Source organism: Delphinus delphis, chromosome 4 (genome assembly GCF_949987515.2).
Source record: "Delphinus delphis chromosome 4, mDelDel1.2, whole genome shotgun sequence".
Taxonomy (NCBI): domain Eukaryota; kingdom Metazoa; phylum Chordata; class Mammalia; order Artiodactyla; family Delphinidae; genus Delphinus; species Delphinus delphis.
In genome coordinates, this window is record NC_082686.1 from 68,290,683 (window position 1) to 68,315,492 (window position 24,810).

The 24,810-nt window shown below is 48.5% G+C and overlaps 1 protein-coding gene across 3 annotated transcripts in view; it reads left to right on the top strand.

The window, feature by feature from the left end:
* Positions 1 to 24,810, top strand: part of PDIA5 (protein disulfide isomerase family A member 5) — a 93,878-nt gene that overhangs the window by 59,196 nt on the left and 9,872 nt on the right. For 2 of the 3 annotated variants that reach the window (XM_060010766.1, XM_060010765.1), the window contains 4 exons: positions 342 to 478; positions 18,351 to 18,421; positions 18,954 to 19,114; positions 23,234 to 23,364. In XM_060010766.1, coding sequence (XP_059866749.1) covers positions 342 to 478; positions 18,351 to 18,421; positions 18,954 to 19,114; positions 23,234 to 23,364 — 500 coding nt within the window. The remainder of the gene's footprint in view (positions 1 to 341; positions 479 to 18,350; positions 18,422 to 18,953; positions 19,115 to 23,233; positions 23,365 to 24,810) is intronic. The other variant, XR_009519254.1, reaches the window with a different exon arrangement.

Here is a 24,810-nt window from a genome sequence, read left to right on the forward strand (position 1 = left end):
TTGCCAAAGGTCACTCTTTGCTGTTGCTGTTTATTCTTGACAGTTGGCTGAGAGTTTGAAAGAGCTTGAGATGCTAAGGAATGCCCCCGGTTCTAGGGAGGAAGTGAGGTTTCTTGATCTGCCCAGAGGGCTGCAGCTGAAGCGACTGTTTGCCACAGGCTATCAGCTGAGCACCTCTGGGCTCTGAGGGGACGGTGGAGGTGGGCAGGGCCGAGGAGTCCTGCTCCACTCCTCCGGGGGGTCGCGGTGCGCCCCTGAAGCCGGCCGTGCGAGCCGCTGGGGGTAAGGGCTGCGCGGGCCCCGGCGCGTGCTCTGAGCTCTGCCTGTTTTTGGTCTTCCAGTCCACAGCCGCCACAGCCCCAGGTCCCCGAGACTCCCTGGGCAGATGAGGGCGGCTCCGTTTATCACCTGACCGATGAAGACTTTGACCAGTTTGTGAAGGAACACTCCTCTGTGCTCGTCCTGTTCCACGCCCCATGTGAGTGGAACCTTGCTCCTCTCTGCCACCGCCTCCCTCCCTCGGCCGCTGCAGGGCGGGCGCCGCTCTGAGCCTTTAGATATTACCTAGGACGGCAATCATCCCTCAGCTTACAGGTGGGGAAACTGAGGCCCCAAGAGGGCCCGAATCTTGCCCAGTACTTGCAAGGGCACAGTGAGGCCAGGGCTGGAGCCTCAGACCCCGCAGCACCTAGAACAGCTTCTTTCTGCTTCAGCTGGCGTCCGTCACAGCCTGAAGCAGCCTTTGTGCATCAAGGAAGGAAAACATGTGAATGCTGTAAAATGTGTTGGCCGTATTGGCTGAAAAGCCCTGTAGCTCAGGAGTTTTCTAGGCCAGTGTCCTCCCCGTTCCCGTGGAGAATGGAAAATTGATTGTAATTCGTTTCTCAAAGGGAGAAGGCTGCTTCTGGAAAGGTGAGCAAGGGGATGACAGCCCCTGGGCACAGAGTTCCAGGGAGCAGCTCCTGGGAAAGGTGGGCCCATCCTGATGGGTGAAGAAGGTGGGTCCCCAGCACCCTGGGACAGAGTGCATGTGTGTGGGGTGCTCCTCTCTCATAGCTTCTTGCCAGTTCTTGGGCCCAGTGATGGTGGGTAAGAGGAAAAAAAAGCAAAAAGAACTACTTCACGGATCAGTGTCATAATTGCCCAGTCCACAGAGGCATCTTTAGTGAGAGAATACTTTATTAATCATCTTTGTCATAGAGACCCTTACGCTATTCATTGTGTATTGCCTTACGGTGGCCAAGTGGCTGCCTGCAGGGTCATCTCCTTTTATCTCACCCACAGTGCTGCAAAGCGAGTATGATTAGCCCCACTTTACAGACAAAGAGACTATTGCACGGAGAAATGGCACTGCTCTGTGAGTCCTGCACTGCTGAGCCCTGGCCTTCCCGTCTTCCGCTTCCCCTGTAGTATCACATGGGTTTGGTCAATCAGGAATTGTTCATATACAGACCACTACTGGGGATTTCCCCAAGTCCTCCTTTCTTATAAGTGCCAAATTCTTAAGAGAATCCAAAGGAAAATTATTTTGGGCCTTTCTTCTTCTGACTATCTAGAAAAATGACCGCAAAAAACCTAAAAAAAACCCCCAAAACATGAAGTTTCAAAGGGCCTCCTAATTAGGGGCAATGTCAGAGAGGGCCTTAGGAGCACATCACGCCCAGCCCTGCAAGGGCTCAGTGAGGGCATCCCTGTGGTTGAAGGTACCTGATGAATGCCCGCCAGGCAGCCCTGCAGTGCTCTCCCCGCTGAGGTGTGCTCTCCCGGCCAGTCTCAGCGTTGCTGATGGAGGCGCAGGGAGTCACGCTGCATCCAGAGCTGAACTCACCCTGCCTGCGTCCCTGTCCTAGCAGGAGAAGCAGATACCAGCTCACTGTTTTCAGTCCCCCCTGGGAACTTCCCCCCTGTGTGTCAGTGCTTCCAGTCTGTGTTGAGAGCCGTCTGGCTCCTGGAAGAGCGCAGAGTGGTTTGAGCAGTGCTTTATGCATCACAGCGTGAAGCATACGTATCCCCTTTGATGACTCCTAACAACATGTACCTGATAGATTGGAATTGTTTAATAATTGTTTATTAAGCCCTTTCTTTATAGAACCCTGGTTGCAGACCCACAAAAATTTTGGTCTGTGTTCTTTCTTGTACTCTTAGGTTGTAAGCAATCCATTGTAGTACCTGATGCTTGCAGGGTCTGGACCCCAGAGCCTGGCTATAGAGTTCTTCCCTGCCCCCTCCCCTTATAATGCACCCTCCTCGCTCTCTGAACCAGAATGATCATCACTCCCCCAATCCAAGTCACCTATGGGTATAGAGTAAGGGCTTAATGAATGAGAAAACAAACAAATGAGGTTGTTGAGAGCTAAATTAGAGAACGAGAACTAGAAACCAGATAGCAGCTTTTGTTTTCCCCATTAGTCTTTGTTACTGAGTACACTACCCTTGTTGAGAGGGTTCCGACTCAAATTTAGGAAATGGAAATATCTGAGGCTTCTGTTGGTGGGTGTCTGCCTGTTAGGGACCCTGCATTCTCTGATGAGGTGTCTGTCAGCCCCCCGGCTTTGCCTGTGTGTGTGTGTGTGTGTGTGTGTGTGTGTGTATGTATTTCTGTTGGACTGGCAGAGTGAGAGGGATCAGGGCAAAAGCCCGAGGTGAAGCTCCCTGAAGAACTGCCTGTTTAAATTCCCATCCGATGGGAGTGGCTTTTCGTTAAATAATCTCTCTACACAGTCCTCCTCCTTTATCTGGGAGTGTGGGCTTTAGAAGGGATGGACTGTACATGGTTTAGAGAGGAATCTGAGCCCAGGAGGGGTGAACTGACAGCAGGGCCCTCTTAGCTGCCTAGCTGGGCATCTCGTGCCAGAGTGTTCCCGAGAGCAAACACTGATCAGAAAACCACTTTTGTGGTGTTTGAGGGACCTAGAGAAAAGGACAGATGTCAGGAGGCCAGAGACTGGCAGTGCTGACTCATGTTTCCCAAGCTAATAAAATGTGAATTCCGGAAATTACAGTGTTACAGGTGCTGATCCCAGACCAAATAGGGAGTGGTTAAGAAACAGACCATTTTGGAGACCTAGGAAGACAAGTTGGGATCTATCAACATAGAAGACCATAGATTCTACTAAGGATTGCCACATGTGCTTGGTTTGTTTCTTGGGATAGGATTGCTAAGTTGATGAATTAGTGTGTCTTTCTTTTATCAAAAATGAATTGTTGTTTTCCTAAGTGCAGTAGGGAGAACCAGGCAGGATGCGGCCACCATGAGGGGACCATCCCCTTGGTGCTCTGTGACTGTGAGTCTGGCCTGGTTCTGTCTGGAGGGTGGTACTTGTTTTTTTATAAGCAGTTTTGTTGAAACTATAAAAAGCAAGGCAAGCTTTCAAATCTGCAAGGATTAGAGTTGGAAAAAGGAAGCTAGTTAAAATATCGAACAATGGTATTAAGATTTTAAAAGATCCCCACAGACTGAAATAGTGGAGCTCAAACTAAAAAGCTGAATTTATCTTGATGCCTTTTTGATAATTAAAAAGGAGTGTGTGTATGTTTTTGTTTTTTTTGCGGTACGCGGGCCTCTCACTGTTGTGGCCTCTCCCGTTGCGGAGCACAGGCTCCGGACGCGCAGGCTCAGCGGCCATGGCTTACGGGCCCAGCCGCTCCGCGGCATGTGGGATCTTCCCGGATCAGGGCACGAACCCGTGTCCCCTGCATCGGCAGGCGGACTCTCAACCACTGCGCCACCAGGGAAGCCCCATGTATGTTTCATAAAGGGATAATATAGGAAAATATAGAGAAGAGGATTAACATTATTCCTGATACAGACTCCCAGAAAGAGCCATGGTCTCTCTTTGCACTGTTATTTCTGTACAGAAGACGTGCTCAGTGTTCGTTTCTTTCCGGGTCCCACTTGCCTGGAACCTTGTTTGGCTGCCTTCGGAGGAGCCGTACTCCTCGGTTCTTGGCAGGAAAGGCACCTGGGCCGCTGGTTGTTGCATATTAGTAAACATCTCCATGGGCCCCCTGCTTCTTTGCCCTCTTTTCCAGCTTTCCTGCCACTTTAATTCCCATCTCAGCCTTTCCTCCCTTCCCCTCCCAGCTGGAGTCCCTTAGAAACCCCACACAGATTCTTCTGCAGCCTGTACTCCTGGTGCCTGAGTTGTCATTGAACAGATAAGCTCAGCCCCCCAGCACAGTGCGGGGCCCTCCACGTACGTGAGCTCCAGTCCCGGCCCCGCTCACACCGAGGGAGCAGGGAGAGCCAAGATTCGCAGGCAGGTGTGCCCTCCAGAGCCCACTGTCCAGGATCCTGGGCCTCCTGGGAAGGACAGTGTGATGCAAGCAGTGGCCTCCTAGAGGGCCGTGGGCACCATGCGGTGCGAGGACAGAGCCCGGGCCCCTCTGCCGTCCATCTGGCCCTCGGCGCCGGGCCCTGAGTGGGTGAGGGAGGCCACGGCACCAGGCCTGGCCCCCTGATCCCACAGAGCACTAAGTGGTGTCCGAAGAGGGCGAGGCAGCAGGCCACTGCCCCGTGGTGACTTTTGTTTCTTTCCGCAGCGTTCTGAACGAGAAGAGTCACTGTACATTGTTACTCGTCTTCTCTTGTCACTGTCCGTTTTGCTGCAGTAATGTCTACCTGCTTCTCCCTCTCCCTGTACCTGCAGCCCTGCGTTAGGCCCGGAAGGACATGGTGCTGTAATGACACCCCCCCTCCCCCGAGTGAGTGTCACTCGCGTGGGGAGGTAGAAGGGACAAAGTGGGGCTTCCAGGAAGGGGGACCCTGAGGAGCAGCCTGTCTCTCCCATGTGGGTGCTGACAGGGCAGACAGGGGCCTAAGAAGGAGCTGCTGGGGCACCAGGGCACCCCTGCTGCCCCTTCCCCAGGGCTACGGCGGCACGTCCACAGCTCTGCCCCTTTCCTTGGCAACGGGCCGCCTGGGATGAGATGTTTCCCTTGCCATAACTCCCAGCAGCAGGAGTGTGCTGGAGGCCACAGGGCCTGACCTGCCTTCCAGGGCTGGGCTGCCTCTCTGGATTCGGCAGCAGGTCCCTGTCAGACTCCAGAATTTCTGCTTCTTACTTCATTTATGTCTTATTCCCAAGTAATATGTGATCTCTGTAGACAATGTAGACGGTACAGAGAAATATAAATGATTAAGGAAAAAAACTACTTATAATCCCATAGGTAGGAACCACTTTCCATTTTTTGTCATCATTCTTCCTAGTTGCATTTTCTTTTATCATTCCCTCGTTTTTAACTTTTATTTTTTAAATTACCATAAAGTTAAATTGATTTGTTTTCCTAACACGTGGAGACTTGTGTAACCGTCTTGCTGTAAAACTCCTTTGTGCTACCACTTTTATTTTTTAATTACGCAGATAATTTAAGAACAATATTAACAACATTCCTGTTATTGGCAGTGCAAGGTTCAAGGGATGCATAAGAATATGGTGTGAAGAGTGAGAGTCCCCTCCGCGCGCCCGGCCTCCCTTCCCAGGTTTGACCAGTGCTGCCAGTTGGTTATCCTCCTCCTCCTGTGCTTCTTCCTAAACAACAGGAATCATTTCTTATCCATTTTTCTGTGATTTGCATTTTTTTCACTTACCAGTAAGTAGGTCTTAAAGATAATTTTGTGTAAATGTAGATGTTAGCATATAAATCTACCTCAATCTTTTAAACTAACAAATAGTATTTTATAATTTACATATGCCATAGATTTTAAACCATCCCCGTCATAGACATCTATTTCCAGTCTTTGTTCAAACAATGCAGTGAACATTTGTAAACATATGGATTTGGGAGCGTGTCTAAACGTTTAGGCACGTTAGCCTCCCAGAAGGGAAGGTGCTGCGCCTTGGGGTAAGTGTGCTTGAGCCTTGATAGATACCTGCCGACTTCCCTCCAGAAAGGGCTCACCACACCTGGCAGTGCATGGCGGAGCCTGCATCCCCGCCAGTCGTGGATGCTATCAGCTGTCTGCATTCCTGCTAAAAAGGGCAAAGGGGCAACTTGTCCACAGCTCCCTGGCTTCCAGGGGTGGTGAGCATCTCTTCATGTGGTAATCAGCCTTCCATGTTTCTTCTGTGAACCACCTGTTCATTCCCTTTGCCCATTTTTCTACTGGGTTGTCTTTTTCTTCTTGACCTAGCGCTCCATACTTATGGATATTAATCTTTATCTATTTTCTGGGTTCCAGATGTTCTCTGTTAGTCTGTTGCTTACTTTAACTTTCTTTATGCTGCCTTTCAGTGTACAAAAGCATTACATTTTCGGGACTTCCCTGGCGGTCCAGTGGTTGAGACTTCACCTTCCAACTCAGGGGTGTGCGGGTTCGAGCCCTGGTCGGGGAGCTAAGATCCCATGTGCCTCATGGCCAAAAAACCAAAAACATAAAACAGAAACAATATTGTAACAAATTCAATAAAGACTTTAAAAATGGTCCACATCAAAAAAAAAAAACTTTTAAAAAAAAAGAGCACTAGATTTTTGTAGTCAGATAAAAGCTAGAATGTTTATTGAGCACTTGCTGTGGATCAGACATTGTTTGAAGCACTTTCCATATATTAACTCGTTTAATCTTCACAGCAAATCCTGTGAAGTGGATATCATGATTATTCCTATTTTACAGGTTAGGAAAGGGAGGCACCAAGAGGTTGAGAAGGTTGCAAAAGGTCACATAGCCAAAAAGGTAGAGCCAGGATTAAAACCCAAGTTCTAGAGGCCACAGCCTCATCACCAAGCCCTCTGCAAGCCTGCCTTTTCCCATCCTGACATCCAGGATATAAAAATAGTGCCCTGCATTTTGTGATAATATTTTTGTTTTTCTTATTTTGCTTAATTCATCTGGATTTTTTTTTTTTTTTTTTTTTTTTTTTTTTTTGCGGTACACGGGCCTCTCACTGTTGTGGCCTCTCCCGTTGTGGAGCACAGGCTCCGGACACGCAGGCTCAGCGGCCATGGCTTACGGGCCCAGCCGCTCCGCGGCATGTGGGATCTTCCCAGATCGGGGCACGAACCCGTGTCCCCTGCATCGGCGGGCGGACTCTCAACCACTGTGCCACCAGGGAAGCCCCAATTCATCTGGATTTTTCATTTGTTGTGCCATGTGGGAGGAAGGGATTTCATTTCATTTGTTAAGTTCTTTTTTCCTTGCTTTTTCCTTTACATTTTTCTTAACATTATCTTGTAAGTATTTTCTTATGTTACTAAAAATGCTTATTTGTACATACTTTTTGTGGTCACATAATATTCCATTATATAATGGCACCATAAATTACCTAACCAGCACCATAATGTTGAAGGTTTGAGTTTACTCTATTTCCCCACTATAAATCAGGCTGCAGAGAGCATTTTCATGCATAATTATTTGTCCACATGTCAGATTATTTCCTTAGGGTAGAATCCTGGAAGAAAAAATTTTAAAGCTTGTTATCTACATTTTACACTAACGTAAAGGAAGAAGAAAAAAATCCCAACTTTCTCTTCGTGCAAGAAGAGGGCTGCGTGGTAGATGAGGCATTCATCAGTGTGTGTCTGCCCCAGAGTGTCTGAGTGTCTACAAGTCAGCTTTGGTGCATATATAGCAGGAAGCCTCGAAAGAGCCCAGAGGTTTCTGGGGGGCCCATCACAATGTTACAGCATCATTGTTTCTGTTAGCATCTGTAGGAGCCCCACCTCCCTGGCACACCCAAGCCAAGGTCCAGGCAGGGCAGCAGGAATGTGGGTAGGAAAATCCAGGCTCCTCTTGAGAGCCAGGTACTAGGGAGCTTTCCAAAGTAATCTGGTCTCCTGGAAAATTCTGGTTACAGGAGCCAGGAGAGTCTCCATAGCTGGCCTGCAATAAAATCGTAGGTGTAACTGAAGTTAACGGAATCCAGAGGGATCTGAAGGTTTGGGATTGACGGGAAGCCAACATTCCCACAGCCAGAAAAGAGTGTGGTCAAGGAACTGACGGGCAGCCTCTTTGCCAGGTCATGAAAGTCAGTGTAAGTGCACTTACAAGCTGATAAAAACCCAACAAGGAAGTTTGGCAGTAAAACTTAATGGCCCATCAAATCACAATCAGGACAGTAAAACGCAGTGGGCTGGAGTCCTGCTCCGGCTTCTGACCGTCCTCCTCTGGCTCTCCTGCAGCCCACACGGCCAGGACAGCCTGAAGGCCAGGCCCGGAGGCTGGGGTCAAGGCAGTCACTGCTCATGACCCACAGTTCCCCAGGCCAGGCGGGTGCCAGCGAGGGAGACGTTTGCTCCGCCAGGGCCTCTCTCCTTCTTGGGGCCTGGCTGGTCTCATCGTCACAAACTCTGTTTACAGAGATTTATTGCTTAGCCTTAGTATCTTGTCTAGGGAGCAGAGGGAATTGATGTTAGTAGTGAAAACCATAATGCTATCAAGAGAACTCTTGGGAATGTATGGTAACTTCAGAACAACATCCAGAGATGTTGGAGATTTCCAAAGATGTTTTCCAGACCTAGTAAGGATCGGGGGACGTGTATATAAATGGTGGTGTGGAGAGGAGCGTATGCACATAGTAACTGGTTTGGCTCCTAGTTTTATTAAGTAGAGGTGTTTAGTTAAACTAGCAACTCTTTGGTGTGACTTTTGCCCCAAAAGGATTTAGTTCAGTTAAACCTTGTGTGCACAGGTATAACCTGAACAACACAGCCATGAGGTTCATTCATTCACAAAGTGTGTGGGATGCCATCCTCAGTGGTGAGTGAGACGGACGTCCAAGCCTGTAGAGAGCTTATATCCACTTGGGGGATTGGAAGTTTCAAGTAAGCACATTACTCCAGCTGTTTTGAGTACAGTCAAGGAAATAAGCAGGCTATCTTCAATAAATGGTGCTGGGAAAACTGGACAGGTACATGTAAAAGAATGAAATTAGAACACTCCCTAACACCATACACAAAAATAAGCTCAAAATGGATTAAAGACCTAAATATAAGGCCAGAAACTATCAAACTATTAGAGGAAAACATAGGCAGAACACTCTATGACATAAATCACAGCAAGATTCTTTCTGACCCACCCCCTAGAGTAATGGAAATAAAAACAAAAATAAACAAATGGGACCTAATGAAACTTCAAAGCTTTTGCACAGCAAAGGAAACCATAAACAAGACCAAAAGACAACCCTCAGAATGGGAGAAAATATTTGCAAATGAAGCAACTGACAAAGGATTAATCTCCAAAATTTACAAGCAGCTCATGCAGCTCAACAACAAAAAAAACAAACAACCCAACCCAAAAATGGGCAGAAGACCTAAATAGACATTTCTCCAAAGAAGATATACAGACTGCCAACAAACACATGAAAGAATGCTCAACATCATTAATCATTAGAGAAATGCAAATCAAAACTACAATGAGATATCATCTCACACCAGTCAGAATGGCCATCATCAATAAATCTAGAAACAATAAATGCTGGAGAGGGTGTGGAGAAAAGGGAACCCTCTTGCACTGCTGGTGGGAATGTGAATTGGTTCAGCCACTATGGAGAACAGTATGGAGGTTCCTTAAAAAACTACAAATAGAACTACCATATGACCCAGCAATCCCACTACTGGGCATATACCCTGAGAAAACCGAAATTCAAAAAGAGTCATGTACCAAAATGTTCATCGCAGCTCTATTTACAATAGCCCGGAGATGGAAACAACCTAAGTGCCCATCATCGGATGAATGGATAAAGAAGATGTGGCACATATATACAATGGAATATTACTCAGCCATAAAAAGAAACGAAATTGAGCTATTTGTAATGAGGTGGATAGACCTAGAGTCTGTCATACACAGTGAAGTAAGTCAGAACGAAAAAGACAAATACAGTATGCTAACACATATATATGGAATTTAAGAAAAAAAAATGTCATGAAGAACCTAGGGGTAAGGCAGGAATAAAGACGCAGACCTCCTAGAGAACGGACTTGAGGTTATGGGGAGGGGGAAGGGTGAGCTGTGACAGGGCGAGAGAGAGTCATGGACATATACACACTAACAAACGTAGTAAGGTAGATAGCTAGAGGGAAGCAGCCGCATGGCACGGGGATATTGGCTCGGTGCTCTGTGACAGCCTGGAGGGGTGGGATAGGGAGGGTGGGAGGGAGGGAGACGCAAGAGGGAAGAGATATGGGAACATATGTATATGTATAACTGATTCACTTTGTTATAAAGCAGAAACTAACACACCATTGTAAAGTAATTATACCCCAATAAAGATGTTAAAAAAAAAAAAAAAAAAGAAATAAGCAGGCTATTGGAAGTGAGTGTGATGGGTTGAGGCTTCTTGGGGTTAGGTGGTCAGGTGGTCAGGGAATTTCTCTGAAGAAGTGAAATTTGAACTAAAGCCTGCATGATGTGAAGTGATCAGCCACTCAGAGTCCTGAGGGAAGATCATGTTCCAGGCAAACAGCCCGATAAGAGCCATGGGGGTAGAAATGAGCTTGGTGAGATAGGAAAGCAGAAAGAGGCCACAGGCTGCAGAGTAGAGGACAGGAGGGAGATGGCCTGAGTTGAGGTTGGAGAGTACAAAAGTCGGACAGTGTGGGACTTGTGGCTGTGAGAAGGAGTTTGGATTTCGATCCACTTGTGATGGGAACCATTGGAAAGTTTTTTGTTTTTTTTAAAATTTTATTTATTTATTTATTTTTGGCTGCATTGGGTCTTCGTCGCTGTGTGCAGGCTTTCTCTAGTTGCAGCGAGCGGGAGCTACTCTTCGTTGCGGTGCACGGGCTTCTCATTGCAGTGGCTTCTCTCATTGTGGAGCATGGGCTCTAGGCGCACGGGCTTCAGCAGTTGCAGCTTGCGGGCTCAGTAGTTGTGGCTCACGGGCTCTAGAGTTCAGGCTCAGTAGTTAGTTGTGGTGCACAAGCTTAGTTGCTCCGCGGCATGTGGGATCTTCCCGGGCCAGGGATCGAACCCTTGTCCCCTGCATTGGAAGGAAGATTCTCAACCACTGTGCCACCAGGGAAGCCCCATTAGAAAGTTTTGACCAAGGGAATTTGATATGATTTGTGATTTGAAAAGGTGCCCTGGCCGCCCCTAAATACCAAGAGACAGCAATATAATAGTCACAGGGCACTACAAAATGAAATGCCATAGGAGGATATGAATAAGATGTCTTTTGTGAGTAGAAGAGAAATAGGTAGTTTGGTGGGGCTGGAGTGAACTGGAGACTCAAAGTAGGGGCCAGAGCCCAGGTGGACACTCCGCATGGAGAGGTCTCATCCATCAGGGCAGGGGCTGTGATGAAGTGAGCTGGGTGCTGGGGGACAGAACTTCAGGGAAAAGGTCAGCTCATGTGGTCACAGCTCCAGCCAGAAGATCCACCTTCTAATCCCATCTTGTTTAACGGTGGCCCTGGGATCCCCAGTTTATCACTATCTCCCAGAGCCGTCATTTCTGATGATCCCTGCCCTGTGTCTCATGGGGCTGCTGAGATAGTGTGTGGAAGGCCAGCGCAGAGAGCGAGCGCTTTTATTCCTTGGCAGAGTCCTGGGAGATGGGGCCAGAGGTTCAGGAGAGAGCTGTGAGTACAAGCCAAAGAATCTGGCGCCTCCTGGCATGTCCTCCAGCCACCCCTCCTGTGTCCAGTGCAGACATCGTGAGTCGATCACAGCTCTTCTTCCCAGTGAGCCAATTCTCTGTCTTAAGAGGCCATCTCCCGCCCGCCACCAATAGAAGTTGGCAGGCAATGTGGAGTCTATTTGCTTCCCCAGCGGACAGTGGCCTCAAAGGGCTGAGCCTGGCAAAGGTATGAAGGTGAACTCCCTCATCTTCAGGGGTCCTGCCTCATTGACTGGGACATTTTGGAAAGAAACAGTGGTTTTCTATGAGTGGGTTTGTCTTCTTTCCCCCGATTCCCACCCAGTCCCACCACCCACCTTGACCGTGGGGCCTGCTAGCACTGGCCTGACAGCACCAATCATAACGTGGTAGAGGAGAGGGTGCTCAGGGGAGCATCCCCTTCCTGCCCCTCCCGCCTGCCATGGAGACCACTTGGAGCCTGAAGCCCGGGTCTCCTGAGGCCTGCCCGGGCATCCTCCCTTGTGCTCTGATGGGCTGAGCGGCTCTCACTCAGGCCGCTCACTTCCTACTCTCCAGGGGAGACCGAACTCTTGGGTGACAGACCCTCCATCAGCAGGAGAGCTTCCTTTTCTCCGTGTCTCTTCATGCAGGGTGAGCTCCCTCTGCCCCTGTCAGGGGAGGTCACCTCGGGGCAGGGTTCAGGGAGCGGTCAGCCTGGAGGCAGGCCTGGGGGTTCCTTTGAGAGTTGTAGAGCCTCCTGACTGTAAGCCCCAAAGAGTGATTTATTCTTTTTATTTTAGTGAGAATCAAAAAAAAAAAAAGTTTAAGTCTTAATATATGTCATGTTAAGTCAGTAGAATCCTCCTTAGGATATCCAGTTTACTCCAGACATGCGGATCTTGGTGGAAGGATACCTGAGCCTGGACTCCTGTGGGGACAGCTCGTTGTTCTTCTACGACCCCCCGCCGGGAAAGTGACTGCCTGGCAGTCAGCCCTTCGTTGCCTTGGCCTCGTAGCCAGGGGTCTGTGAGTGGGTCAGGGCATTCGGAGCCCTCTGCAGTTATTCATCAGTATGGAACATATATGCATCAGTATGGGAGAAGTGGGGGAGAAGCTTAAATTCTCAACAATGTCAGTGACCCAGAAAAGCCCGGAGTCTGCCCTGAGCTGAGGAGGATGCTCTCCCTTTTGCTGTTGTGGGCGGCTGCTGCCTGCAGGGAGAGAGGCCCGCTGGGAGTCCCGAGCTGGACCACGGTCTGTGTGCTTTCCATCTGGGGCACGGCTCAGTGAAACAGAAATAGCACTGCGTGCTCTACATGCTTCAGGTACATCCTGTTAAATGGACTTTTGTGGTCACTCTCGAGACTCTGCATAGCATCTGTGTATAAGATTGGTTCTGTGGGGAAATCACATTTTCAGTTCCAAACAAACAATTTACCAAAACAAAACAAAAAATGCTTTTGTAACTCAGTTGTTTAGAAAGTGCAAATGGGTTGTGATAACACTAAGTGTTCATTTCTGGAAAATAATGTTCTTACATTTTAATATCATGATGACTTTGATACCTGTATGGTTCATGGGGGTCCCAAGTGGGCTCTAGTCAGACCATGAGCCCACGGGTGTCCCTCCCCCTTGCTTGGGCCCATTTGAGAAGGACCAACATGTTGGTACGGCTGAGAATTGTAGCCACTCCCTGGGCTGGATTCCATCAGTGAGTTTCCTCCACCGAGTCATCTCATGGCTCCCCCAGAGCACTCTGTCCAGAGGAGGGCTTGACAACACTGGCCAGGGTTTTCTGTTATCAGCGTGTGTGTGTGTGTGTGTGTGTTGAGGGGGACAGTTAGGGTAGCCACTGTGAGGCCCCCTGTCTCTGGGAGGAACAAGTTGAGAATGGACTAAGGAAGTTGGAACAGGCAGGAATGGAACGGACCTGTTTTTGTCTCAGTGCCATGTGGAGCTGAGCTCTGCAGGAATGACCTTGGAGGAGAGAGGAATTTTTGTCCCAGCCAAGTGCTCAGATGGAGGCAGGAAAGCTGTTTACATGGCCCAGTGGCTCCTGGAGGGTGTGGGAGGTCTTCTCTGATAATACTAGTATGTGTCTGTCTGCCTGCCTTTGTTTCTTTTTCTTTTTGGTCCAGATTCTTTTTTTTTAAATTAAAGTATAGTTGATTTACAATATTATATTAGTTTCAGGTATACAACATAGTGATTCAATATTTTTATAGATTGTACTCCATTTAAAGCTATTACAAAACAATGGCTATATTTCCCTGTGCTGTATCCTTTTTGCTTATTTATTATATACATAGTAGTTTGTATCTCTTCATCCCATACCCCTGTCTGGCTCCTTCCCCCTTCGCTCTCCCCACTGGTAACCACCAGTTTGTGCTCTATATCTGTGAGTCTGTTACTGTATCATTATATACATTTGCTTGTTTTATTCTTTTAGATTCCACATGTAAGTGATAACGTAGAATATTTGTCTGTCTCTGTCTGACTTATTTCACTAAGCTTAATACCCTCTAGGTCCATCCACATTGTTACAAATGGCAGAATTATTTTTATGGCGGGGTAATATACCATTGTATATATGTATCTATCTTCTTTATCCATTCATCTGTTCATGGACACTTAGGCTGCTTCTGTATCTTGGCAATTGTAAATAATGCTTCTATGAACATTGGGGTGCATGTATCCTTTCAAATTAGTGTTTTTGTTTCTTTCAAATACATACCCAGGAGTGGAATTTCTGGGTCATATTGTAATTCTATTTTTAGTTTTTTGAGGCACCTCCATACTGTTTTCCATAGTGGCTGCACCAATTTACATTCCCACCAACAGTGTACCAGGTTTCCCTTTTCTCCACATCCTTGTCAACATTTGTTATTTGTAGGCTTTGATGAGGGCCATTCTGAAAGATGTGAGGTGATAACTCATTGTGATTTTGATTTGCATTTCTCTGATGATTAGCGATGTCTTTGGGAAAATGTCTGTTCAGGTCTTTTGCCCATTTTTTAATCAGGTTGTTTTTTTGTTAAGGTTTTGTTTTGGGGTTTTTTGTTTTTGTTTTATGGGTTTTTTTTTTTTTGATATTCAGTTGTATGAACTGTTTATGTATTTTGGATATTAACCCCTTACCAGTCATATCATTTGCAAATATTTTCTCCCATTCAGTAGGATGTCTTTTCATTTTGTCAGTGGTTTCCTTTACTGTACAAAAGCTTTTAAGTTTACTTAGGTCCCATTTGATTATTTTTGCTTTTGTTTCTTTTGCCTTAGGAGACAGATCCAAACAAATTTTGCTACAATATTTCATTCTTTTACATTTAGCTGTTCAGCTTTCCTTGCACCACTGCTTGAAGAGACTGTCTTTTCTTCTTTGTATATTTTGCCTCCTTTGTCATAGATTAATTGACCATAAATGTGTGGGTTTATTTCTGGGATCTCTATTCTGTTCCATTGATCCATTGTGTCTGTTTTTGTGCCAATACCATACTGTTTTGATTACTGTAGCTTTGTAGTATACTCTGAAGTCAGAGAGAGTGATACCTCCAGCTGCTTTGTTCTTTTTTCTCAAGATTACTTTGGCAATTCAGGGTCTTTTGTGGTTCCATATAAATTTTATGATTATTTATTCTAGCTCTGTGAAAAATGTCATGGGTATTTTGATAGGGATTGTATTAAATCTGTGTAGATTGCTTTGGGTAGTATGGACTTTTTTAAAATTTTTATTTATTTATTTATCTTTGGCTGCATTGGGTCTTCGTTGTTACGTGCAGGCTTTCTCTAGTTGCGGCCCGTGGGGGCTACTCTTCATTGCGGTGAGGAGGGCTTCTCACTGCGGTGGCTTCTCTTGTTCTGAAGCATGAGCTCTAGGCGCACAGACTTCAGTAGTTGTGGCACGCAGGCTCAGTAGTTGTGGCTCGCGGGCTCTAGAGTGTAGGCTCAGTAGTTGTGGCGTATGGGCTTCGTTGCTCCACAGCATGTGGGATCTTCCCGGACCAGGGCTCGAACCCATGTCCCCTGCATTGGCAGGCAGATTCTTAACTTCTGCGCCACCAGGGAAGTCCCAGTATGGACATTTTAACAATATTAATTCTTCCAATCCATGAGCACAGGTTATCTTTCCATTTCTCTGTATCATCTTCAGTTTCCTTTATCATTGTTTTATAGTTTTCAGAATATAGGTCTTTCACCTCCTTTGTTAAGTTTATTCCTAGGTATTCTTTCCTTTTTGATGCAGTTTTTAAACAGGATTGTTTTCTTGTTCTCTTTTTCTAAGAGTTCATTATTAGTGTAAAGAAAACAACAGATTTCTGTATATTAAGCTTCTATCTTGCAACTTTACTGAATTCATTTATTAGCGCTAATAGTTTTTTGGTGGAGGTGTTAGTGTTTTCTATATATAGTATGTCATCTGAAAAATAGTGACAATTTTGTTTCCTTTCCAGTTTGGATGCGATGCCTTTTATTTCTTTTTCTTGTCTGATTGCTGTGGCTAGGACTTGCAATACTATGTTGAATGAAAGGGCAAGAGGTGGGCATCCTTGTCTTGTTCCTGATTTTAGAAGAAAGGCTTTCAGGGCTTCTCTGGTGGTGCAGTGGTGAAGAATCCGCCTGCCAAGGCAGGGGACACAGGTTCAAGCCCTGGCCCAGGAAGATCCCACATACTGCGGAGCAGCTAAGCCCATGCGCCACAACTACTGAGCCTGAGCTCTAGAGCCCTCAATCCACAACTACTAAGCCCGTGTGCCACAACTACTGAAGACTGCGTGCCTAGAGCCCATGCTCCGCAACGAAGAGTAGCCCCCGCTCACCACAACTAGAGAAAGCCCGTGCACAGCAACGAAGACCCAACACAGCCAAAAATAAATAAATAAATAAATAAATTTATAGAAGAAAGGCTTTCAGCATTTCACCATTGAGTACGATGTTAGCTGTGGGTTTGTCATGAATGGCCTTTGTTATGTTGAGCTGTGTTCCCTCTATACCAACTTTGATGAGAGTCTTTGTCATGAATGTATGTTGAATTTTGTCAAATGCTTTTTCTACATCTATTGAGATGATCATGTGATTTTTATCCTTTCTTCTGTTAATGTGTTATATCATGTTGATTGATTTGTGGATACTGAACCATCCTTGCATCCCTGGAATAAATTCCACTTGATCATGGTGTATGATTCTATTACAAATTCAACTTCACTACTAGTGATCAGTCTGTTCAGATAGGCTGTGTCTTCCTGATTCAGTCTTGGAAGGTTGTATGTTTCTAGAAATTTGTTCATTTCTTGTAGGTTGTCCAGTTTGTTGGTATATGATTGTAGTATTCGCTTATGATTTTTTGTATCTCTGATATTAGTTGTTATTTCTCTTCTTTCATTTATTTGGGTCCTCTTTTTTCCTTGATAAGCCTGGCTAAACGTTTATCAATTCTGTTTATCTTTGCAAAAAACCAGCTCTTGGTTTCACTGATCTTTTGTATTGTTTTCTTGGTCTCTGTTTTATTTATTTCCTCTCTGATCTTTATTATTTCCTTCATTCTGCTGATCGTGGGGTTTGCTTGTTCTTCTTTTTCTAACTCCTTTAGATGGTAGATTAGGTTGTTTATTTGAGATTTTTCTTATTTCTTGAAGAAGACCTATATCACTATAAACCTACCTCTTATATGCATCCCATAGATTTTGGAAAGTTGTGTTTCCGTTGTCATTTATCTCGAGGTATTTTCTGATATCCTCTTTGATTTCTTCATTGACCTGTTGGTTTTTTAGTAGCATGTTACTTGGTCTCCACGTGTCTTCCTTTCTTGTCTTTCTTTTTCCCAATAATCAGTAGTAGAATTGTGATGCTCTAAGCTCCCAAGCAGTAGCACACCCCATGAGAAGGCCAAGTCACATGTCCGCCATCCATTTAGCCTTGTCTGTGCCCCCCTACCCCCCACTCCCAGCCAGATTTCCCTTTAGAGTCATCTCCAGCCTGAGCCAGTCTGGTCCTACTCGCCTCACAGCCCCTTCAGCATAGATGCCAGAGAGTACTCTTTCTACTAAAATGAAAGCAATTTACAAATGTCCTGTCATCACTGACACAAAGTGCTTGCTTCCTTTTTAACGTATCAAATGTCATTATTCATAACATATTACTGCGTTCAAGTGTTGTAAGGAGAGGAGGGCAAAGCAGTCTTTGTCCCAAGAAAATACCATTTATTTGGGAATGACAAGTCAGATCACTGTGCCTGTCATATCATACCTCTTCCCTTATTGGGATAATTGGAACTTGACGTTTTCCCATACTCTTGCTTATGTGAATTCTTATTCCCAATTCAAGGCCCCGAATCCCTTCTGCCCTGGAGAAGATGATAGTGGTGACAGTAGCATAGTGCTGGGAAGCACACGCTGCCAGTGGCTGTGGCCTCCAATCAGATTGCTTGGGTTTTCAGCCCAGCTCTGTGACCTGTGGCTGTGTATGTAGCCTTGGGCAGTCATCCACCCTCTCAGTGCCTCAGTTTTCTCATCTGTAAAATGGAGATAACGTAGTTCATACCTTGTAGGGCTGTTATGAGGGTATAAAGCACTTAGAGCCACGCCTGGCACACAGGACCTATATGCATATCACCAGTATTGTTGATGTAATTATTTCATTTTTGCCTCTTGTGCCCCTCCCACACCCCCACCCCCAGTGGATCAGGCAAAAGATTTCTTTTCTCTGAGCTAGTGCTGTTCTTCTTTTCTCCTGGGTGCCCCTGGTAGCTGGGATTAGGACCCAGCTCTCTTACAGAAGCAGAGGACATCCCTGGAGCCTCTGTGCCATGGACATGGTTTCTCTTGATTTCTTCCTGCAGGGTGTGGACACTGTAAGAAAATGAAACCAGAGTTTGAGAATGCAGCAGAAGTCCTCCACGGAGAAGCAGATGTAAGCTTCCTTTCCTTAACTCCTCCACCGCTCTCTCCTAAAGAGTCAGTGATAGGAATCATTACAGTGACTTTCCCCTGCAAGCTCTGTAGCAGCTCTCCTGGCCCCTGGAGGCCTGCGGAACTTCTGTGTCCCCGAGTAGATGTGTCTTAGACAGGTGGGGCCCCTACCAGGGATGGAGGGGTGCAGAGAGATTAGGGTCACATTCTCATACCCTTCCAGGTGACCTCTGCCAGGTCATGGCTCTGGGGTGAAGCCCCAAGTTTCTCCCTCTTTTCTGTGGGAGCCTGCCGATTGGGAACAGCTACAGTCTACACAGCCTGGTTGGTGGGGGAGATTAAAAGGCTTCATCTCAGCCCACAAATGAGAATGATGGACATGCCCGTGTCCAGTTGTTCCCGGGATGTATGAAGTTCCCGCCCTGTGAGGTTTCGGCAGGCCCTCGGTGGGTTGGCGGCTGGTGTCCGGGCTCCTCTTCTGCCAGCACCGCATCTGAGGCTGTCATGCATGGTTGGCCTCTCCCCCGTCCCAGAGCTCTGGTGTCCTTGCAGCTGTTGATGCGACCGTCAACAAGGCCCTGGCAGAAAGATTCCACATCTCCGAGTTCCCTACACTCAAGTATTTTAAGAATGGAGAGAAGTATGCAGTGCCTGCGCTCAGAACAAAGAAGAGCTTTATTGAGTGGATGCAAAAGTAAGTCTGCTGGTCTTGATAGCACATCTTGGTCCCTGGCTGTCGGCCACTGGAGAGGGCCTTGAGGAGATGAAGTAAACCTTAGGGGCCGCTGACCTTGGCTCAGGGCCTGAACGCCAAGACAGCTATGACTTCCCAATCCTGACGCCTCCTCTGGTGTGCTGATCACGTGTACTCATCCAGCAGGGCACGGGTAGCCTTTCTGGGTGCGGTTTCATCAGCTCCAGTAAACCGTGTATTTCTATTTTTAGGACTCCTTCCCCAGTGTCCTGGCCCCAGGTTTCATCGTCTACATTTTATTCCATTCCCTTTGAGTGAATGAAGGAAACACACAGCTCTTCACATCCAGAGCTGGACTCACAGGGACCCGGGTCTGGGCCTTCAGTAGCGTCCACAGTGCAGCCTGTGGTGGTTTGGGGTTGAAAATAAAGGTTTGAAGAGCTCCCTCAGCCTGGGTATTAGTTTGCTAGGGCTGCCACAACAGGGAACACAGAACCGGTGGCTTAACAGCAGAAGTTAATTTTTTTCACAATTCTGGAGACCAGAAGTCCAAGATAAGATGTCAGGAGGGTTGCTTTCTCTGAGGCCTCTCCATGTCCATCTTCTCCCTGTGTTTTCACACAGTCTTCCCTCAGTGTCTGTGTCCTAATCTCCTCTTCTTAAAAGGACACCAGTGTGAAGTTGGGTTAGGGTCTACCCTAATGACCTAATTTTAACTTAATTACCTCTCTAAAGACCCTATCTCCAAATACAGTCACCTTCTAGGGTAGTTGGCATTAGGACTTCAACATATGAATTTGGGGCGGGGGACACAGTTCAGCCCACGACAGCCTGCAAGTCCAGAGAACACGAGGAGCCTTGCAATTGCTCATCCAAGGACCGTGGAACCTGCAGTTCTTAGCATTTCCCCCTCCTGTGAGGGAACTAACTGGGCCACCACACAGGTGCTTTCTCCTGTCCACACTCCTCCCCCGAGACACACACACACACACACACACACACACACAAACACACGCGTGCGCACGCACATCCACACATAACTTGAATATTTGAGAATACTGCCTTATTTCAGCACTGGGGGGAACATGAAGTAAAAGAAGACAGACTCCAGCCTTTGCAGAGGCCCCTGGTACGTGGCATAATGATGTCCACGTGAGAACCAAGACTTTAGAGTCACAAAGTGACGCGAGAACTGTGCAGAACAGCAGCATCCAGAAGGAGTTACTTTGTTAGGACATCGGTCCTCGAACCTGGGTGGACGTAAGCGTTACAGGTGTTGAGGTGCTGCTTAAAGTGCAGATGCTAGGGCTGCTGTCCCTGCAGCTTTGATTCAGGAGGTGTGAATGAAACCCTCAGCCATGGGGTTTTGAGAAACGTCCGCTTATGGAATGGGATGAGCCACTAGGTTCAGGAGAGGCCCTGGCAAGAGGTGAGTGGGCTGGCCAGGTCCAGGTCTCAGCTTCCTGCTGATCACTGCGGGTAGATTCTAAGAGTAGCCAGCCCTTGTCTTAGGGACCAGAACGGAGCAGTGGTTCATCTCCAGGAGGGGCGAGGTGCTCTCTCCTCCGGGCCTTTGGTGCAGGAGGCAGGTTGCTCTTCACACCCGCCTCTCTGGCCTCGCTCTGGTGCCAGTGCTGGTTTACTGGGAAGGACTGAGCAGGGTGGGGCCTCAGGTGAGGTCCCTGGTGCTTGCACTGCAGTTAGAGAGCTGGGGAACCAGAGCATTTATCGTTGCTAATCCCCGCTCCAGAAGCCTGGACACAAATAGCGAGCATGGAGGGTCTCTGTCCTTCCTGTCCATAGTCACCACTGCTGAACACCTGAAAAGCACTAGGGTAAGAGCATGGACTTTTTTTCTTTTTTTTTTTTTTTGCGGTATGCGGGCCTCTCACTGTTGTGGCCTCTCCCGTTGTGGAGCACAGGCTCCAGACGCGCAGGCTCAGCGGCCATGGCTCACGGGCCCAGCCGCTCCGCGGCATGTGGGTTCTTCCCGGACCGGGGCACGAACCCGTGTCCCCTGCATTGGCAGGCGGACTCTCAATCACTGCACCACCAGGGAAGCCCAAGAGCATGGACTTTGGAGTCTAAGAGCCCTGCAGTCAGATCGTGACCCCAGGCCATTTACGTGACCCTGCTAAGCCCCAGTTTCCCATCTGTGAAGTGGAGACTATACTTTTCCCATAGACTTGTCCAGAGAATTAAATTGGATTATTGTGCTTTAGCACAGTGCATGGTGTGTGGAAATACTCAAAGAGAGGAAGCTGTGGGGACGCGGGTTCGTGTCCCGGTCCGGGAAGATCCCACGTGCCGCGGAGTGGCTGGGCCCGTGGGCCATGGCGGCTGAGCCAGCTCTCATGCAGCACTGTAACTGACAGCACCACCCCCTAAGTGCTAGAACCTTCCCAGCCTTTGCAGCGTGCTTTGATAGCTGTTGCCCCATTTCATACTCAGATCCTACTGAGGCCAGAGTTTTTATTCCTGTTTCCTTGGTGAAGAAACTTAGGTTCAGAGAGGTGAAGGGCCTTGCCTAGGGACAAATAGTGGTTCTTTGGGGAGCTTGGAAGGAATCCTGCAGGCAGAGCATAAACAGCAGATGCTCTGAGATGAAGGGTTGAGGCCACCAGCAGGAGGGCAAGCAGACAGTGTCGAGGGAGGCTGATGGTACTTCCAGGCTTGTGCACACGTGGCCGCGCTTGGGTGACTGAGATGTGCCCACCAGCAGGCCAGCCCGGGGAGGCAGGATGCAGGGACAGGGCAGAGCAGAAGGTTGGTGTCAGCCGAAGAGTCCAGGGTGTTTGACAGGGCACCTGGAGGGCAAAGAAGTGGGGGAGACAGGAAGGGTGGGAGGGGCCCATCTTGGTCACGAGAGCAGGGGTGCCGTTAACCAAAACGAAGAAGTTGGGGAAGAAAGCTGTTTTGGGAAGTGTGGACGAGAGGGAAGAGTTCTAAGTCTTGTTGGGATTGGGGTGACATTGGGACCTCCAGGTGGAAATACCTGAAAAACACCTGGAAATAGGGGGCTTGGGTGAGAGGCCAGGGCTCGAGTCATCCTCAGCCTAGGGGATTATGGAAGCCACGCAGAGGGATGAGATCTTACAAGAATTGCAGGGGCACGGAGATAGAACCAGAAGAAGAGAGAAGGCTGTCGGGAAGGTAGGGAAGGGGTCTCTGGTAGGAGGGCTTCTGAAAGGTGAGAGAGGCCGTGGGGTGCCCGGTGCTGCGCTCACGCTGCCCTCGCTGGGTACAAGGCCTGAGGCCTGGTGGTCAGAAGCCAGGTGGTGCTGACGTGAAGGAGGGAGTGCAGGGGGTGCGTGTGGCAGCACGGGGTCCGGACCGCTCCCCAGAGACACTTCTCAGAAGGGAGAGAGAAGTGTGGTTGTAGGGAGGGGGACAAGGGCAGCAAAGGCTTTAAAAGACCCTGGAGATCTATACTTTGGTGAGGCAGAGTGGAGGGAACCAGTGAACAGAAGGAGACTAAAAAATTATCAACCCTTATCGAATGCCTGTCATTTATGAGAGCACATAGGCTCTTAGCAACTGTTAGCTGCTTGACCGACTAGGTGCTTCATACACACTGTCTCTGCTCTTCGTAAGGAGCCCAGGAAGTAGGTCTCAACTGTACTCATTTAGCAGAAAAGAAAATGGAAGCTCAGAGGGGTTTGGTAACTTACCTAAGGTCACACAGGTGATCAGTAATCTGGATTTGAACCCAGACCCACCTCACTCCATGGCGCATGCTCTGTCCACCAGAACAGAGGCTCAGGAGCAGAAGGTAATGGAGGGTGCTTCAGGGTCCCAGAAGAGGCAGGAGGGAGGGGAAGGGAGCCCAGGTGCAGGGGCTTCTCCCCACGGCAAGGAGACGACTGGAGAGGTCCTAAAAGCGACTCAGGTCTTCCACACCTTCACAAAATGGCTTCTTAATAGGCTTCTTAGAGGGGATCTTTGCAGATGGTTCACAGTTCTTCATGTTTAAACTGAGGTTTTAAATTCAGTTTTAGAAAGGATGCAAAGTGATTTTTTTTCTCATGTGCTCTCCGAGTGGTTGGGGGCGGCAGAAGTGCTTGCCTGTGCACGAGCTTCTCCTAATGACTGTCTCCCCTCCACCCCCGGTTCTTGCAGTCCTGAGTCCCCTCCACCCCCAGAGCCCGCCTGGGAAGAGCAGCAGACCAGCGTGGTGCATCTGGCTGGGGACAACTTCCGGGACACCCTGAAGAGGAAGAAGCACGCCTTGGTCATGTTCTACGCCCCTTGTAAGTAGCTGGGGCGCTCGCTGAGGGGCGAGGGAGAGGGGTGGGCCTGACTGAACTGAGAAGATCCCCCCAGGGACCAGGGCAGCCGCAGGCCGACTCTGGGCTGTCTGCTGTGAGCAGGTTTCATTCCAGGCTGAGGTCCTTCAGAATCCAGGTCCAGCTCTGTCAGGTTCTGTCCTCACATCAGTCCTGAAGCCCTCTGCTTCTGTCTGTGCCAGGGGCCTGCCTTGTAATTATTCAGTCCCCTCAACTGCCTGGAAACTGCCACCCGGCCGCCGCCTCCCTCCTGTCTGCTCCCTCCATCCCTGTACTCACTGACTTCACCTTTGAACCCTGCAACTTAGCAGCTGGGAATTCAGCCAGCCCGGTTAGGCCTCTGCTTCCCTCATCTTGCTGAGCACTCCCAGCCCAGCCTCCTTTCCCTGACCTTCCCAAGTGGCTCTGAAGCCATGGATTTGAAACTGGGGTAAAAGTACCGTCATAGTCACCCAGAGGTCCTCACCGTGATCCCCACTTTATTCCAAGCCTAAGTGGAAGGAATGACACGTCTGCTAATGTTGGTGTTTGTGGTCTCAAATTTTGTGTATTCCCATTTTCAAGTTGTTCATTGATACATAAAGGAAAGGCTCTTGGATTTCTCACTCTTCTGTTGCCCTCTCTCTCCCTGTTGCCCTCTCTCTCCCCCAGGTTACAGCTCCGTGTAATGGAATGGGGATAATAAAGCTGGGCTCCACAGAGAAGCAGGCAGCTCAGTCGAGTCCTAACCTCCTGCCCCTACCTCTCCAGTGTCAATAATCTGTAAAGTCTCTCCTCAGTTCTCACTGTCTGGGCAGGTCACCTCCTGGCCCAGCCTCAGACCCCGCCCTCAGGCAGCTGACACTTCCCTCTGTTTTTGCCTTTTCTTCCACAAGTGGGCCTTGTGCCCTGTCGGTTCCTTACAGAGCTTCTTGCTGTCTTCCTCTGTCCTTAGAGTAAGCCTGGAAGACTGAGTGGATTTTAAGAAGTTGTCTTGCTTCTGGGCAGAGTTGGGGGTGCAGGACTGAGACTCAGGGGATGCCTGACTTGCCCAGGCCACGGCAGCAAGTCAGTGACAGAGCCCTTCCTGCAGCCTGGGCTGGTGCCCTCCTTTAGTCACAGGCCCGATTCAGAGGGCAATTACTTTCCCGGCAGCCGGCGGGAACCTGGCCAGAGAAGTAGGAGTCCTTGACCAGCCACTGGGTGGATTTGAGAAAGTCCAGACTAAATACTTTCCCTAGAAATGCTCCCCGGGCTTCCCTGGTGGCGCAGTGGTTGAGAGTCCACCTGCCGATGCAGGGGACACGGGTTCGTGCCCCGGTCCGGGAAGATCCCACGTGCCGCGGAGCAGCTGGGCCCGTGAGCCATGGCCGCTGAGCCTGCGCGTCCGGAGCCTGTGCTCCGCAACGGGAGAGGCCACAACAGTGAGAG